Source organism: Triticum urartu, chromosome 4 (genome assembly GCF_003073215.2).
Source record: "Triticum urartu cultivar G1812 chromosome 4, Tu2.1, whole genome shotgun sequence".
In the NCBI taxonomy this organism is placed as follows: domain Eukaryota; kingdom Viridiplantae; phylum Streptophyta; class Magnoliopsida; order Poales; family Poaceae; genus Triticum; species Triticum urartu.
In genome coordinates, this window is record NC_053025.1 from 203,582,387 (window position 1) to 203,598,541 (window position 16,155).

Here is a 16,155-nt window from a genome sequence, read left to right on the forward strand (position 1 = left end):
AACCTATGCTTACATGGGATAATGGGATCTCTCAAGATTCTATGCACAAGTTCAGAGTAAGGGATCAGAGGAAAATGCTCAAAATGCACTGGTCAAACACTAAATCTCTCCCCTGCTGTAAGCTGCATGCTGCCTTGCGGAGGAATCGAGTGGAGCAAGGGGATCGAAAGGAGCAAGGAAATACAGGGCACTTGGTCGCCGGGTGGGCGCCGTGTCATCGAGCAGTAGAGGGAGCGGCCGTCAACCAAGCAGCAGCATGAGCCACCCAGGTGCAGAGGGAGGCACTGGACCGTTGAGCAGCACCAGGAGCCTCCGGCTTTCGAACAACAACGGGAGCCGCCGGACCGCCGAGTAGAAGTGGGAGCCACTAGGGTGGAGAGGAAGCTGCCGGCAGTCGAGCCGTCGGGCAGCAGCGGGAACCGCCGGGCCTCCGAGCGGCAGCAGTAGCCACCGGGCCGCTGAGCTGCAGCGCTGCTTTCGTGTTCTTGCTGCATCGATGTTTCAGTAATAAGAGTAGCGAGAAGGACGAGCAGCAGGTTCAATATGAACTATGAAGGGTCGAACCAGGTAGATTAGGCATAGAAATTGCAAAACTACCATAGGGGCACAAAGGTCATTCCACGTTGATTCTTTGAATTAAAATAATTAAGAATTAATTAGAATACAGATTAGGGCAAATGATCAAAAGATAAAAGAAAATTGGGGCAAATCATCTAATCCTAACTAAAGCAGAGCGAATCATCTAAGCACCAAGTAAAGTGTGGCAAATCATCCAATCTCTCAGTATATTCTAGGACTATCTCACATATTGTTCGACCTAAAGCTCGAGGTGCAAAATTCACAAAATTGAATCAGAGTACAAATGATTCAATCCAATTTAATTTCGAAAGTGATCCAGACACGTCAAACTTAGGGCGATATGTGCACGACTAGAGAATCCAGCGGTCGTTGCTCGGCCATGGACAAGATTTCTCCGCTGCATTTAATTGTTGTCCGCAATCGTCCAATATTATCGTCCTTATAGCACTGCTCAGTTTATTTTCATGGAGCCGTCGTACAATTATTGGAAAAGTTAGATGTTAAACGTATTTTGGGAAAGTATTATCTTGCTAAAGGAATTTGATGTGGTAGCATGCATTAGTCTTCGTTGAACTTGTACAAATCTTTAACCTTCAGAATATTTGTTTCTGTTTTACTGTTTCTGCTTCTGGAATAATATGACTCTATTGATCCTTGGCTTCTTTCTAATCACCAATTAGGATGCAATATAGGAAATCTTGAACTATCAAAACCTCCACCAACCACTCCTTGCTAAGAGAAGCACATTGTGAAAATATACCCCAACTACATGGTTGCATGCTTGAAATTCCAGTGTGTGTGTGTGAGGGTGGAAGTGGTTGAGGATGCGACCCGGATGCACTATTGAGAACCGTATGGATAGATTGGACTAGGGAGGCTACTTGGAGTAGGGCGACGAAGAGGTGGGAATAGTGGTGAAAAAAGAAGAGTGTGATTGAGTGGTGAAACAATAATCAATAATGTTGTTTTTTGTGGGAGAACAATGTTGTCTGCTGTGCATGAGTATCCTATAAACATACACAATTGATGTTATACTATTGAAATATGTATGATCCCATTACAATGCATGGGCAAATAGCTAGTCAGATGAAACATCCTAAATAAGAGGATTCGATCCATCTGGTGTTCTCAGGCCTTTGCTGATTGACCACGGGGCCTACGATCCATCTGGCAGCAAATTGTCTGGTAACGTGAGAAGTTTGGTAAGCGTCGGCAGATGTTTAGTGAAGTACTCTCTCCGTCCGAAAATACTTGTCATCAAAATTGATAAAAAAAAATGTATTTAAAACTAAAATACATCTATATACATTCTCTTTTATCCATTTCGATGACAAGTATTTCCGGACGAAGGGAGTAAGAGGTATCTGGTTTGTAAGACAAAATGCTTGAGACCGTGGTTTCTTTCTATGAAATGGAACCTAGGGTGAGAAGGGAATATAACTGATATACTGCATCAACAGAATTCCAAATCCTGGTTTGTAGAATGCAGCTCATGGTCTTTTTCGTTTGCTGACTTTCATCTCACAAATCCAACTCAAATTTGACAACGCCCGTAAAAAACAGCCTCAAAATCAAACTAGTGAACAATTTCAACAGTTTGGTTATATTAAAGTTTTTAGCCAAAAGGCAGGCTAAATATTAAAGTTGAGACCCTAGGAGTAAGTGGGTCAGAAAAATATACAGCTCACTGGATAAAAAATGATAAATATTGCACCATTGAGTCACACGATAAAACAAATGATATTTTTCATCCACCAAAAGTGTGAAACCCCAGTAACACATTGTAGTCCATCATTTCATACACGAGCACAAAGAACAAGCAGAGTATCCAAAAAGAACGACAAACAAAATAAAGCTAATAAAAGCTGCAAAGCTAGCATAGAAAACATGTTTGGAAAAGAAAATCTGCACAAGTCTAACACCTAAGTTGGTGAGCATGCAACAGCTGCTCATATTCAGGAAATGTTTCTGCAATTCTCTCAATTAGGTCATCTGGCAAAACCTGCGCTTGGAGGAGAGCAGTATGTTTCTGAATCAGTGAAAGAACCACTTGTTGTATGTCCATTTCGTCCAGGGAACCTGCATTAGCCCCAGAAACAAATGTTCAAAAACAACCATTTGAGGTTAATATCAGAAGAAAAACTATTTTGCGGTAAATATCAGATAAATAAAATGGTTCCAGAAGTTTACCCAGTTCAATGTCTTGGGTTTCTTCATCTATGTCTCCTTCCTCAACAACCTCGATTGACTCGCCAGCAGCAGCAGCATATCTTGCAAGGAATTCCTCTTCCGTCTCTTCTCGCACATCATCATCCTCCGAATCCTGATTGCATGTTCACGATCTTCAAGCAATGTGTTTGAGCTTAGAGAGAATATAGAAAACACGGTTCTATGGTACATTACCTCATCATCGTCATCGGTGTCTTCCTCATCATCGTCGTCATCAAGATCTTCTGCTCCATCACCATCACCATCGTCCCCGTCCTCTTGAACGTCCTTGAGATGAATGCAGGACCCCATCAATGATGTATAGCAGTCTTGCAACACCTTGGTGCCACCCATGGAAAGGGCCAGCAGTCGCTCAATCACAGTTGCTAATGTTAATACTGCATGGTGATTGCAAGCAGTAATAAGATGACACATCTTTCTTAGTCAAGAAAGCAAACATCAACAAGACTCAAACTGTAATGATCAATAGATATATAGTTACTTACTGGCCAGTTTGATCTCAGATTCAGACGAGAGCCCAGGAGTAAACGAGCTACTTGAGACTTGTGCCAGTGCAGATGCCCATGCTGTATAACCATTGCCATTATCCTTGCATAAAACTTGCTGAATAGCATCTGGATAGCAAATGTAGCATGAAGAAATGGCCAAGAGTAGTGGCTTCCATATCCCAGCAGGGCTGTCAGATACACCCTTGAAATAGGAAAATGTTGCTTCCCCAAAGGTTACAGCAAGAGTCATTCTAGTATCTTCTGCTCCCAAGGAAAAATCTGGAGCATGCAATAGTGTATGGATGCATGAGCATGCCCTCCATGTTGCAGAGGGGTAGGCTGCAATGGCCCTGGTCACAAAACTAGAAACCCGACTAATGACTGAACTTTGTGATCCATTTGCAGATTGGGAAGGAAGCATCTTCAGAAAGAAACCAGAGGAGTCAAATCTTTGATGGAAACTGACAGCTTCTTTGATTGCGTTGAAAACTCCTTGATCCTCCTCCTCCTCCCAAGAGTCCCAGTATGCAATGATGTCTGCCCATATAACTACTAGCTCAAAGACATTCATGTGTGTGATTTCTTCCATAGAAGTAATAGACCTCAGGATGAATTCAAGCAACACGGATGCATCATTTACACATGAAGGTGGTGGCAGTGCAGAATCTAAAGTCGGCTCCTGAAATAAACGTCAACAAACAGTCAGACAGATTTTATTGCACAGCCACCTACAGACATCACTAGATAGCGAACTTGACTTCCACTTTGCCAACATACCATCTGTTCAACTGGCAACAGCCAAGCTTTTTGTAATACTGTTGAAAAAGTTTGAGTGATAGCAGTCTGGCCTAATTGCCACGCACTCTTCTCATGTTCCTTGTTTTCATCTGGTGCAGAGCTATCCCAAGCTTGAACCATAGCTACCAGTGCAGCAAAACCCTGTTCGACAACCTACAACAATACGTACATGTAAACCAGTTAGAGCTATTAGGATTTTCCCTCTAGGGATTAGTTAATGAGGGATACTAGAGACAAAACGGTGGGTTAAAAGAACAGACATCCATAGCAACATGCAAACATGTATTTCCTTCAGAAAAAATCTATCAGTAGTTCCACACCAGGTTTATAATCTTTGTTATATGTTACTCCCTCCGTCCAGAAATACTTGTCCTATAAAGTGGGCAAGGGCCGGGCCGTCACCCCCCAAGTGGCGCGCCGTATCTTGATCCGGATATGGTGGCAAGTGAGCGAGGATCGGGTCGTCGCATCCTTAGTGGCACGCTACATCAGCGCCCGGGTGTAGTGGAAAATGAGCAAGGGTCTTAGCATTTGACTCGACGGGTGCGAAGGGTAAGGAAGCTAGCCGAGCCTAGGGGGTTTCGCTTAGGTAGCTGGAACGTAGGGTCTCTGATAGGGAAGCTTCAGGAGCTAGTTGATGCAGCGGTGAGGAGAGGTGTTGATATCCTTTGCGTCCAAGAAACCAAATGGAGAGGACAGAAGGCGAAGGAGGTGGAGGATACCGGCTTCAAGCTGTGGTACACGGGGACGGCTGCAAACAGAAATGGCGTAGGCATCTTGATCAACAAGAGCCTCAAGTATGGAGTGGTAGACGTCAAGAGACGTGGGGACCGGATTATCTTGGTCAAGCTGGTAGTTGAGGACTTGGTTCTCAATGTTATCAGCGCGTATGCACCGCAAGTAGGCCACAATGAGAACACCAAGAGGGAGTTCTGGGAAGGCCTGGAAGACATGGTTAGGAGTGTACCGATTGGTGAGAAGCTCTTCATAGGAGACCTCAATGGCCACGTGGGTACATCTAACACAGGTTTTGAAGGGGCGCATGGGGGCTTTGGCCATGGCATCAGAAATCAAGAAGGAGAAGATGTCTTAAGCTTTGCTCTAGCCTACAACATGATTGTAGCTAACACCCTCTTTAGAAAGAGAGAATCACATCTGGTGACTTTTAGTAGTGGCCAACACTCTAGCCAGATTGATTTCATCCTCTCGAGAAGAGAAGATAGGCGTGCGTGCCTAGACTATAAGGTGATACCTGGAGAGAGTGTTGTACCCCAGCATAAGCTGGTGGTTGCTGACTTCCGCTTTCGGATTCGTGTCCGGCGGGATAAGCGTGCCAAAGTCGCTAGAACGAAGTGGTGGAAGCTCAAGGGGGAGGTAGCTCAGGTGTTCAAGGAGAGGGTCATTAAGGAGGGCCCTTGGGAGGAAGGAGGGGATGCGGACAATGTGTGGATGAAGATGGCGACTTGCATTCGTAAGGTGGCCTCGGAGGAGTTTGGAGTGTCCAGGGGAAGGAGAAGCGAAGATAAGGATACCTGGTGGTGGAATGATGACGTCCAGAAGGCGATTAAAGAGAAGAAAGATTGCTTCAGACGCCTATACCTGGATAGGAGTGCAGACAACATAGAGAAGTACAAGATGGCGAAGAAGGCCGCAAAGCGAGCTGTTGGTGAAGCAAGGGGTCAGGCATATGAGGACCTCTACCAACGGTTAGGCACGAAGGAAGGTGAAAGGGACATCTATAAGATGGCCAAGATCCGAGAGAGGAAGAAGAGGGACATTGGCCAAGTCAAATGCATCAAGGACGGAGCAGGCCAACTCTTGGTGAAGGACGAGGAGATTAAGCATAGATGGCGGGAGTACTTCGACAAGCTGTTCAATGGGGAGAATGAGAGTTCTACCATTGAACTAGACGACTCCTTTGATGAGACCAACATGCGTTTTGTGCGGCGAATCCAGGAGTCTGAGGTGAAGGAGGCTTTAAAAAGGATGAAAGGAGGCAAGGCGATGGGCCCTGATTGTATCCCCATTGAGGTGTGGAAAGGTCTCGGGGACATAGCAATAGTATGGCTAACCAAGCTTTTCAACCTCATTTTTCGGGCAAACAAGATGCCAGAAGAATGGAGACGGAGTATATTAGTACCAATCTTCAAGAACAAGGGGGATGTTCAGAGTTGTACTAATTACCGTGGAATTAAGCTGATGAGCCATACAATGAAGCTATGGGAGAGAGTCATTGAGCACCGCTTAAGAAGAATGACAAGCGTGACTAAAAATCAGTTTGGTTTCATGCCTGGGAGGTCGACCATGGAAGCCATTTTCTTGGTACGACAACTTATGGAGAGATATAGGGAGCAAAAGAAGGACTTGCATATGGTGTTCATTGACTTGGAGAAGGCCTATGATAAGATACCGTGGAATGTCATGTGGTGGGCCTTGGAGAAACACAAAGTCCCAGCAAAGTACATTACCCTCATCAAGGACATGTATGATAATGTTGTGACAAGTGTTCGAACAAGTGATGTCGACACCGATGACTTCCCGATTAAGAAGGACTGCATCAGGGGTCAGCTTTGAGCCCTTATCTTTTTGCATTGGTGATGGATGAGGTCACAAGGGATATACAAGGAGATATCCCATGGTGTATGCTCTTTGCGGATGATGTGGTGCTAGTTGACGATAGTCGGACGAGGGTAAATAGGAAGTTAGAGTTATGGAGACAAACCTTGGAATCGAAAGGGTTTAGGCTTAGTAGAACTAAAACCGAGTACATGATGTGCGGTTTCAGTACTACTAGGTGTGAGGAGGAGGAGGTTAGCCTTGATGGCCAGGTGGTACATCGGAAGGACACCTTTCGGTATTTGGGGTCAATGTTGCAGGAGGATGGGGGTATTGATGAAGATGTGAACCATCGAATCAAAGCCGGATGGATGAAGTGGCGCCAAGCTTCTGGCATTCTCTGTGACAAGAGAGTGCCACAAAAGCTAAAAGGCAAGTTCTACACGACGGCAGTTCGACCCGCAATGTTGTATGGCGCGGAGTGTTGGCCGACTAAAAGGCGACATGTTCAACAGTTAGGTGTGGCGGAGATGCGTATGTTGAGATGGATGTGTGGCCACACGAGGAAGGATCGAGTCCGGAATGATGATATACAAGATAGAGTTGGGGTAGCACCAATTGAGGAGAAGCTTGTCCAACATCGTCTGAGATGGTTTGGGCATACTCAGCGCAGGCCTCTAGAAGCTCCAGTGCATAGCGGACGGCTAAAGCGTGCGGAGAATGTCAAGAGAGGGCGGGGTAGACCGAATTTGACATGGGAGGAGTCCGTTAAGAGAGACCTGAAGGATTGGAGTATCACCAAAGAGCTAGCTATGGACAGGGGTGCGTGGAAGCTTGCTATCCATGTGCCAGAGCCATGAGTTGGTTGCGAGATCTTATGGGTTTCACCTCTAGCCTACCCCAACTTGTTTGGGACTAAAGGCTTTGTTGTTGTTGTTGTTGTTGTTGTTGTTGTTGTATAAATGGTTGTATCTAGACTTATTTTAGTTATATATACATCCATTTTCAATCATTTCTAAGACAAGTATTTCCGGACGGAGGGAATACATTGTATTAAGAAACAAGGCCACTGAGTGGACTTAGGTTCTAATCCTTGAGCCTCACCCACTAGTATGTGAAAATGATAGTAGTGAGTACTATTGTGCCTGCATTGTCTGCAGAAAGCATGAAAGTGTTGACCGTGGAAATCTGAGAAATGAATAAAGCAATATTACCTGAGGCCATGGATCTGGTACAGGGGGCAGTAGATTTATAATAGTATTGGCAATGTTAGAGACAGTGCCAGGAATGTGAGCCACAACTTTCTCTTGGCCAGCATCGACTATTGTTCCCAGAAGCTGAAACAAAAGAGCAGACTCGTTTTCATCTTCAGCGCTTATCCTTTTCACAACAACTTGCAAAAGGGCAACCCAGTCAGGCGGAGCATAACCATTCTACAAAAGGCACACAAAAATATGTCAGTGGCATATTTACAGGCGACAAGTAGATTCCATTGACAATACCATGTCAACTCTTACCTCAATGAGTTCTGCAATAGCACCAGAAGCAGAAGCACGAACCGGATAACAAGTTACATCCTCGGCATCTTCCATGCTTAATGCCTTCATTAAAGAATTATAAATATCCGTGCACATAGCCTGCAGATAAGCAAAAAAGGAATCAGAAATTAAATATATGATGATATAATGAAATACAGTGATGAAGTCTCGTGTGTTAACTAGCCCATCCTACAACATGATGCAAGCATGAACACAATGAAAGGATGTACCTCTGGTAGGCACAGGGCAAGCTGCCCTATAATCCAGTTTGCAGTAGATATCAAATATGGACTACACGGATCTAAATAATACAATGGAAGAATCCGATTCCTGATCAAAGTAACCGCCAAATCTTTCCTCTCACTCAGAAACTGCAAAATGGGTTAATAAATCAGCAACTACTCTAATATAAGTTCAGAGGATAATGGAACCAGGGGCTGTGTCTCTCGTAGGAAGAGAGGTTCAGAAAATACACATCTTATGAGAGAACATTCTTACATCTTGGAGGCCTCCATATGCCATTAGGACACCAAAATAACTGAAATGAATGACAGTAAAGTGACTATTTCATAAGTATGAAACAATAGAAAAGCAAATAGTCCAGAGTCCACATGTATGCATGTGGCACAGATATGTCTAGATTTCCACAATCCTTTCTTAAGGGCCAAAATAAATAAGCCATGTGATCTTACTTCTGCACTGCCTTTGATGACGCATCTTCTCCATGAGAAGGTACAGGAAATTTTGACAGGAATGGGATGACCAATAGCTCCCCAATGCAGCTTCCTCCTTTTCCTTTGCTTTTGTCACCCTTCTTGCGTTTGGAAGCTGCAGATACAACGGGTGGGCCCTGAAACAAGAAACATGTGTTAGTATAAGTAAAACACCCATGCAAGTCTTGTTTTAATTTAATTAGTTCCCTGGATTCAAAAGAAACAGAAAAATGCATGAACTTTGTAGCTTGTGCAATGCAGTCGCTGAAAGCATTTAAAATGCATATATATGCACGAAATAATAGTTTCAGATGCTTAACTGACTTGTAATTGTCTATACAAGGAATCAGCCTAACAATATGAAGTCACACACTCTGATATAACAATCTAATCTAAAACAATGACCTGGTGTGCCTAAAGGATATTGTTAGAGTTGTGTCGAATATTGTGTACAAGGTAGGTTACAGTTGGATTCTGAGTAGTATTGTGTTTAGATAGGATGTGGAATCGTGTCCTAGTAGGACACTTATATCCTAGGCCTCTCTTATATAGCAGGGGTAGACACACGATGTAACCTATGCCAACATAATAGCACCGGAACGCAGGGGAAGCCGGCGGCATGTGCCGGTGTCCAGGGCAACTGTGTGTGGTATTGTAGTGGTGTCATGGGATGTAGCCATATCGGTGAACCTCGTTAACAAATCTCGGTGTCGTGCTCGTGTGATTGCTTGGTCCTCGGATGATCGACGGAGTGCCTTGGATTTATTCTAACAAGTGGTATCATGAGCAAGGTTTGAGATCAAGGCGGATCATGTTGATTGAGTGGACGGCTTGATTTTAGATCGGTATCGTCTACACGGAAATTGCGTAAAGAAATAAGTGTTGCACGGTTGAGATCGATTGGAAGAAATCAGGCGAAGAGCAATCTCGGCGAGTTGCGGGTGGAATCGGATCAGGCGGCTCGATCCATTTGAGCGGCGGCGGCGTAATGCATGCACAACACGGCAGAGCGCTCGGCGCAGCGCTTGGAGAGTCCTGGAAGGTGCACGTGGCTGGTCTAGCCCTGTGCCAGGCCCAGGTGGCGTGTTGTGGCCGGGCAGGCCGAAGGTGGTGTGTGGTACGCACGTTGTGCTCATGGAATCGCAACTCAGGTTGTACAGCAAAACAGCATCGTAGGATTTGTTATGGACAAAAAGAAAAGGGACGGAGTCCCTGGAGGAGATTCTCCTCGTTCCGAGCCAAAGATATGCAACATCAAGGCAGCCTAAGCAGATCCAAGAAAAATCCATTAGGAGACAAAGCAAGCTAGCATTGGGATTGAGCCAGGAGCTACGCCACGTAAAATTGCTACTACTACTGGGACGCGAGCACATAGGTTTGCTTCGTGTACTTTGGCATCGTGGAAGGAAGCTCAATTGTTTTTTTCACAGGGTTAGTCATACAAAGAATCTGGTGCCAACGAGTATCAGATTTGAGGTGGAGAGGTTTGGCAGAACTGAAAACTTTGGGTTATGACAGACAAGGATGAAAATTTGTTGGCACAAGAGAGATGCTTGAAGGCGTTGTTGGATGTCAAGCCAGACGGACGATGAGGACTGTGAGGAGTTGCAGATGGTTGCAGTCAGAAATGTCGGCTCGGGTCAGACACATAGGGCAGTTGTCCTGAACAGTCTGACGGATCGACGCGAGTCGGTTGGTACAGAAGATGGTGATGGGATCGGCGACGACGACGTAGGAGCGTGCTGCTGATGGTGACCGACTTCTGGGACGTGGAAACACGTGGCGCAATCCTGAGGGCTTGGCGGCTTCGACAAGACTATGGTGCGGGGTTGATTCAAGACGGTGCGCACATGAGAGCTTGAAGTCGACGGGGCGCGAGGGTGGACTGATCATCTACCATGGAGTCATGTTGAAGGAGGAGTTGGATTGAGGGGCTACGGTGTAAGGATCCAGAGAATCGAAGCCTATTCAGCGGGAAAAGCGAGTGACATGTAGTTTGGACTGGAGCCCAGTGGTCTGATGGAAGTGTGAAACTCGTCATCGGTCGGTGGTGATCGGTGGGACTCTGCAATGGGGGTTGAGTGGTGTGGTTTCACGACCCTTGAGACTCAACCAGGACAGCGGAGGCTCGACGCGGTAATAGCGGCGAGGCGTGCGGTACGCACGGGACATGGAGACGGGCCAGGGCTCTGGTGGTCATACATGTGATGAGACAGCTGCGAATTTGACTCAAGGTGACTACAAGCAATGGTGAAATTCCTTCAACTTTCAGATAGGCGGTCAAGAAAGGAGCGGTGATATTGAGTTCAGGTAACTCTTATGTGTGACACTCAATATGTGAGTTATTCACTTACACGCAGGTCAGTGATCAGTGTGTGATGGCGTTGGACGGATACTCTGGAAGTTGGGAGCACAGACTAGAGTAAAGAGGAACTTAATTTTGCTCGAGTGTTGACTGTGGTCAAAAAAAGAAGAGACTACAAGTTGCAGGTGGAGTCATATGGAGTCTTTGGAGTAGCAGCGGTGCTCATGGGATAAGCTCAAGTCCAATGTACATGGAAGTTTGACGCATTAACGAATTCAAAGTGGTGAAGAATATTCGCCAAGGTGGAGTTTGTTAGAGTTGTGTCGAATATTGTGTACAAGGTAGGTTACAGTTGGACTCTGACTAATATTGTGTTTAGATAGGATGTGGAATCGTGTCCTAGTAGGACACTTATATCCTAGGCCTCTCTTATATAGCAGGGGTAGACACACGATGTAACATATGCCAACATAATAGCATCGGAACGCAGGGGAAGCCGGCGGCATGTGCCGGTGTCCAGGGCAACCATGTGCGGTATTGTAGTGGTGTCATGGGGAGGAGCGTCCATAGTCAAGCCCCGGGGATGTAGCCATATCGGTGAACCTCGTTAACAAATCTCGGTGTCGTGCTCGTGTGATTGCTTGGTCCTCGGATGATTGACGAAGTGCCTCGGATTTATTCTAACAGATATTATGTGCATCAATGCACTATGAAAGAAAAATACTTAGATGACTGAGACAGTTTTTAGAGGGAATTTGCATGAAAATGGTCAATATCCATCAATTTGATGTATATATCGTTGTTGCAATCCGATATTCCAATGAAAAATAAGCTACTACAGAAAATAAAAATCTTTTCAAAATCCAAGATTTTTTTGTGGTATATGCGCAAGGGCATCATATACTAGCTAAAAGATAATCTTCTTAAACGATATTGGCAAGGGAGTCCAAGGTGTAGCTTCTGTAACCATGATGAATCTATTCGGAATCTGTTTTTCAATTGTCATTTTGCTAGAGCCGTGTAGCGTAGCATCCAACCATCACCTCCTCGAGCCGTTGCTAATATGTTTAATAATTGGTTGAGGGGGCTCTCAAAAAAATTGCCGGATATGGTACTACTTGGAGCAGGTGCTCTATGTTGATCACTATTGCTTAGTCGTAGTGATATTGCTTCTGATAAAAAGGAACATTAACTCCCGTGTGCAAATTATGTGCATATGTACAAGACAAGCTGGCTCCGTTCCTGGTCAATTCTTCAGTGACAGAAAAACCAAGAGTTTCTGATAGTGGCATGCACATAGTTGCAGCAGGTTGTCAGTGACCCGTTCTCCCAGCAGCGGCCTAATCTCCATACTGTGGCATCTTGAGCCTTCCAGACGCATTATGATTGTGTTGTTTTTATGGCCGCATGCATCTTTCAGATGCAGAGGCCAGAGGTGAGCCTCCTTTTCCAAACCTCCTTTTCCAAAAAAAATGTTATCTCTAGCAACTTATACTTTTACCAGGTTTGTTCCCCTGCTTGTGCTTGTGCATATTTCACTGTGTGTGTTTATGATGCAGAGGCCAGAGGCCCAACTCTATTGTTCTTGTATCACCTAGATACATGGCAAAGAATTAATAAAAGTTTCTATTTCCCGAAAAAAGGGAAGAAAATTACAACCTTTGAGAGGGCTAGAACACCAAGTAAATTGATGGCACTTTTCCTAGCAGTAAATAAATCCTCAGCCCACCCTGAAATGTCATCCTGCCAAAAAAAAATCAGTCAGACAACATGAACACAAGAGATAAACGAGTAATGTGGAATCATGTATTTACAAGTTCAGAGGGAAGATTCTTCCGCATATACTCATCGGTATCCTCCTCCCAGTCAGCTATATCCTAAGTAACATGTAAAGTTGGGTCAAAATAAGTACATATTGGAAAGATGTTATTTATCAACAAAAAGGTAGGGAGCTAACCTTTTCATTTAATGCTAATGCTGGAAAAATTGCTGAATCCATAAGTGAAGAAAAATGGGGTGAAACAAGACGCCATCCCTGCAACCAAGAGAACACATGGCCATCAAGTTCAAACATTTCTGTTCCGACAATGCAGTCAAATTACTTGGTGTACACTTACAGGGCCTGTCTCCAATACACGGGAAATCACGTCAAATGTTAATGAAAAAATCCGGTCCGAGAGAGAATTGAGTTTCTGCAATCATTTATTCATTTGTAATTCGGAATCTTATCAAATACAATAATCAATAATGATAACAATGCCCATCACACCATTCAATAATCTAGAAAATGTTACAGGCTCATAATACTTGGTCTTCGGCACTATAGAACTTACACTTAAATGAATGCTTTGTTTTGATATTCTGATTACGCAGTTGACAATATGTAGCATCTGGCTGAGAACAATGAAGAGTAAGCATTCTGGAAAATATACTAGAAAAGAACAACAGCAGAGACAAATGTACATACTTATCAGCATGTTTCCTGTGACGAGTAACAAGTGTGCAAAATATAATAAGACATCTTTTTGCAATCTTGAGCCTTGCTGTAGCTGAATCTTCAGGAGGACTGTTGAAATCCAATGAATCCAGTACACGGAACATGTCTTTGCAAAGGGAAGGCAGGATCTGCTTCACCCCAGATGGCATGTATGACCTCACCTGCAGGAGTACCATAATTAGTCACACATTATAGGAAGTTAACAGCCAATCAACCAAGCATGCCAAAAAGAAGTCTATCACGTAGCACTATGACAATGTAAATATACAGGGCAAGCACAGCATTGGGAAGCAAAAGAATGGACTAGGTATGCACAGCATTCTCACATTGCCTAAACAAAAAAGAAAATGTTGTTTTGAGCTTTGTTCAACAAATATACGCTATTTAGTATTCAGCCTACCCTTTCATTTCATATGTTTTCAGTATGTGATATTTATACTGTTAATACATCACAAAGAGGAAACAGAAACAGGACTTACAGTGAAATACATGCACTTGCATGTGATAAGTAGGAGCTGCTCATATTCCACCTTATTCCCATCGTGCGGTAGTAGAACCTGTTGCACACACCATAAAATAGTCAACAAAGATCAGGGTGCGTATAATCTTTGGAGAACATCAGAGTGCATTAGCGAAGGACCTTGTCAGCAAAGTGGTGGAATGTCACTTGCAGTGGTACAAGAATCTCAGCTGCGATTTGCTCCAACTGCTCTGGAACAGGCTCCTTTACAACTTTCGGGTTCAAGAAATACTGTAAAATAAACACGGTTAGGTAAGAAACATTGGTTTCATTAATATATATGTTTTATTGACGGGTGTTAAATCATTATCAAATAATCTAACTAAAGAGATCCAAATGGGGCACAACTCTCAAGTAGAAGTTGATATGTCATACAGGCACGCTGATGATGAAGTCCAGAAATTGATTCAGGAAGTCATGAAAGTAAAGTATTCTCTAGTGGGTTGAATTGTCAAACAATGGCTGCGCATTTTGAACAGGAAATCCCAGAGAAAATAAGTTCCTAAAAGAAACAAACAACAGAGGGAGGTTAACTTTCTGTTTTAGTTCTTTATACAGATAAGGTGGGCAGAGTAATTCTGAAACAGGAATGTTCCTGTTATTTAGAATGCAGGGGGCAAAATGCTTTGAAGCCAGAGTAAGTGTGCATTCTTCTTGAGAGAAACCCAGAGGGTAAGAGGTTGGATTTCAGAAACATGTTGGACAAGTGCAAAGCACATGTAAATATGTAGCGCTCGTCCTTGGAAATTGAAATATACCTGAAAGGGGCGAAGGATGGCCTGGAGTGCCGTGAGAGCATTAATGGTTTTCCACTCAGGATGCTGGCCTGGACTAATTGCATCGCTGCTCTGGATCACCAGCTTCAACTGAGGCACAAGTTGAGGCCACGAATTCTCCTTGACAAAATCTTTCTCCACGACTTGGCCAAACTGCCAGCAACAAACGGTAGCGTCATAAGCAGTTAAGAAACAACCTTACGGATGATGCAGCATGTAATATTTGGAGATACAGGGGCACATCTGCGCATACAACTTCAATCAGCACTCGAAGAATTGCAGGTTCCACTCGAAGCAGAGCCTGCGCGAGCTGGTCGCGAAACTCCCTGTAGAGATCGGACGACGAGAGCCCCCCTTCCCTGTTGCGCCGGACGAAATTCTTCAAGTAAGTCGCAGCAGCTATTCTTGTCCCTTGATCACCATCCCCTACAACCGCAATTCGAATAATCCGAATACAGCCATCAAACTCACTTCATAGCTAAAGCATGCTTGTCGCATCGCCAGAGCGACGGGCGCGCAACCAAAATTCCTCAAAGAAAGAGAAAGATGTATCGCTCAATCAAGCGCCTTGAAATGAAGCGCCGCGACGCTGCCGCTGAATTCCCCAGCAGCAAAGAGCCATGGGCTACCGCAAAATCGCGCGCAACTAAGCCTGCACGAGGGCACGAGATCTACTGGAGTGGTATGAGGCAGGGTACCTGCGGCGACGGCGAGGAGGGCGATGGGGAAGCTGGGGTCGCCGGCCGCGGAGATCCGGTCGAGGCCGGCGGTGGCGGCGTCCACGGACGCTTTGTCGGCGCTGAGGGTGGCGGTGAGGAGCCGCCGGAGCTCATCGCCAGTGGCGGCGGCGGGGTAGGCGGCGTCGACCTCCATTGAGCACAGTAAACCCTAGGAAGTCCTTTGCCTCTTCCCGCCTTTTGACCAAGAGAAACGAGAGGGGGATGGAATATATGGCGGGAAAAGTTGCATTCCGCGGAGTACACAGGAGCACTCTTTTTTTTTCCTGATGAGGAACACAAGATCACTCGGGAGTGGAGGCGGAGACCGACACTAGCTCAAAGTTTTTTCAGAGTTTTCGACTTGTCTTTTTTTTCAAACATATTCGACTTATTCACCAAATAATGAAAGCAATAGGGCAGCCGGCAGGGGATGGGAC

General features: G+C 44.8%; 1 protein-coding gene across 1 annotated transcript; it reads right to left on the bottom strand.

Annotated features, from left to right (window-relative positions):
* Nucleotides 1-2,308: 2,308 nt before the first annotated feature.
* Nucleotides 2,309-15,937, bottom strand: LOC125551305 (importin beta-like SAD2 homolog). The gene is made up of 21 exons (XM_048714487.1): nucleotides 15,698-15,937; nucleotides 15,253-15,425; nucleotides 14,982-15,152; nucleotides 14,344-14,454; nucleotides 14,183-14,260; nucleotides 13,674-13,864; nucleotides 13,540-13,600; nucleotides 13,324-13,398; nucleotides 13,164-13,241; nucleotides 13,021-13,083; nucleotides 12,866-12,949; nucleotides 8,881-9,038; nucleotides 8,687-8,726; nucleotides 8,419-8,559; nucleotides 8,168-8,287; nucleotides 7,865-8,083; nucleotides 4,074-4,247; nucleotides 3,294-3,975; nucleotides 2,983-3,185; nucleotides 2,770-2,902; nucleotides 2,309-2,658 (listed from the first exon to the last, which is right to left on the bottom strand). The coding sequence occupies exons 1-21, from the start codon at nucleotides 15,870-15,872 to the stop codon at nucleotides 2,495-2,497; spliced, it is 3,294 nt and encodes a 1,097-aa protein (XP_048570444.1). The 5' UTR covers nucleotides 15,873-15,937; the 3' UTR covers nucleotides 2,309-2,494.
* Nucleotides 15,938-16,155: the final 218 nt, after the last annotated feature.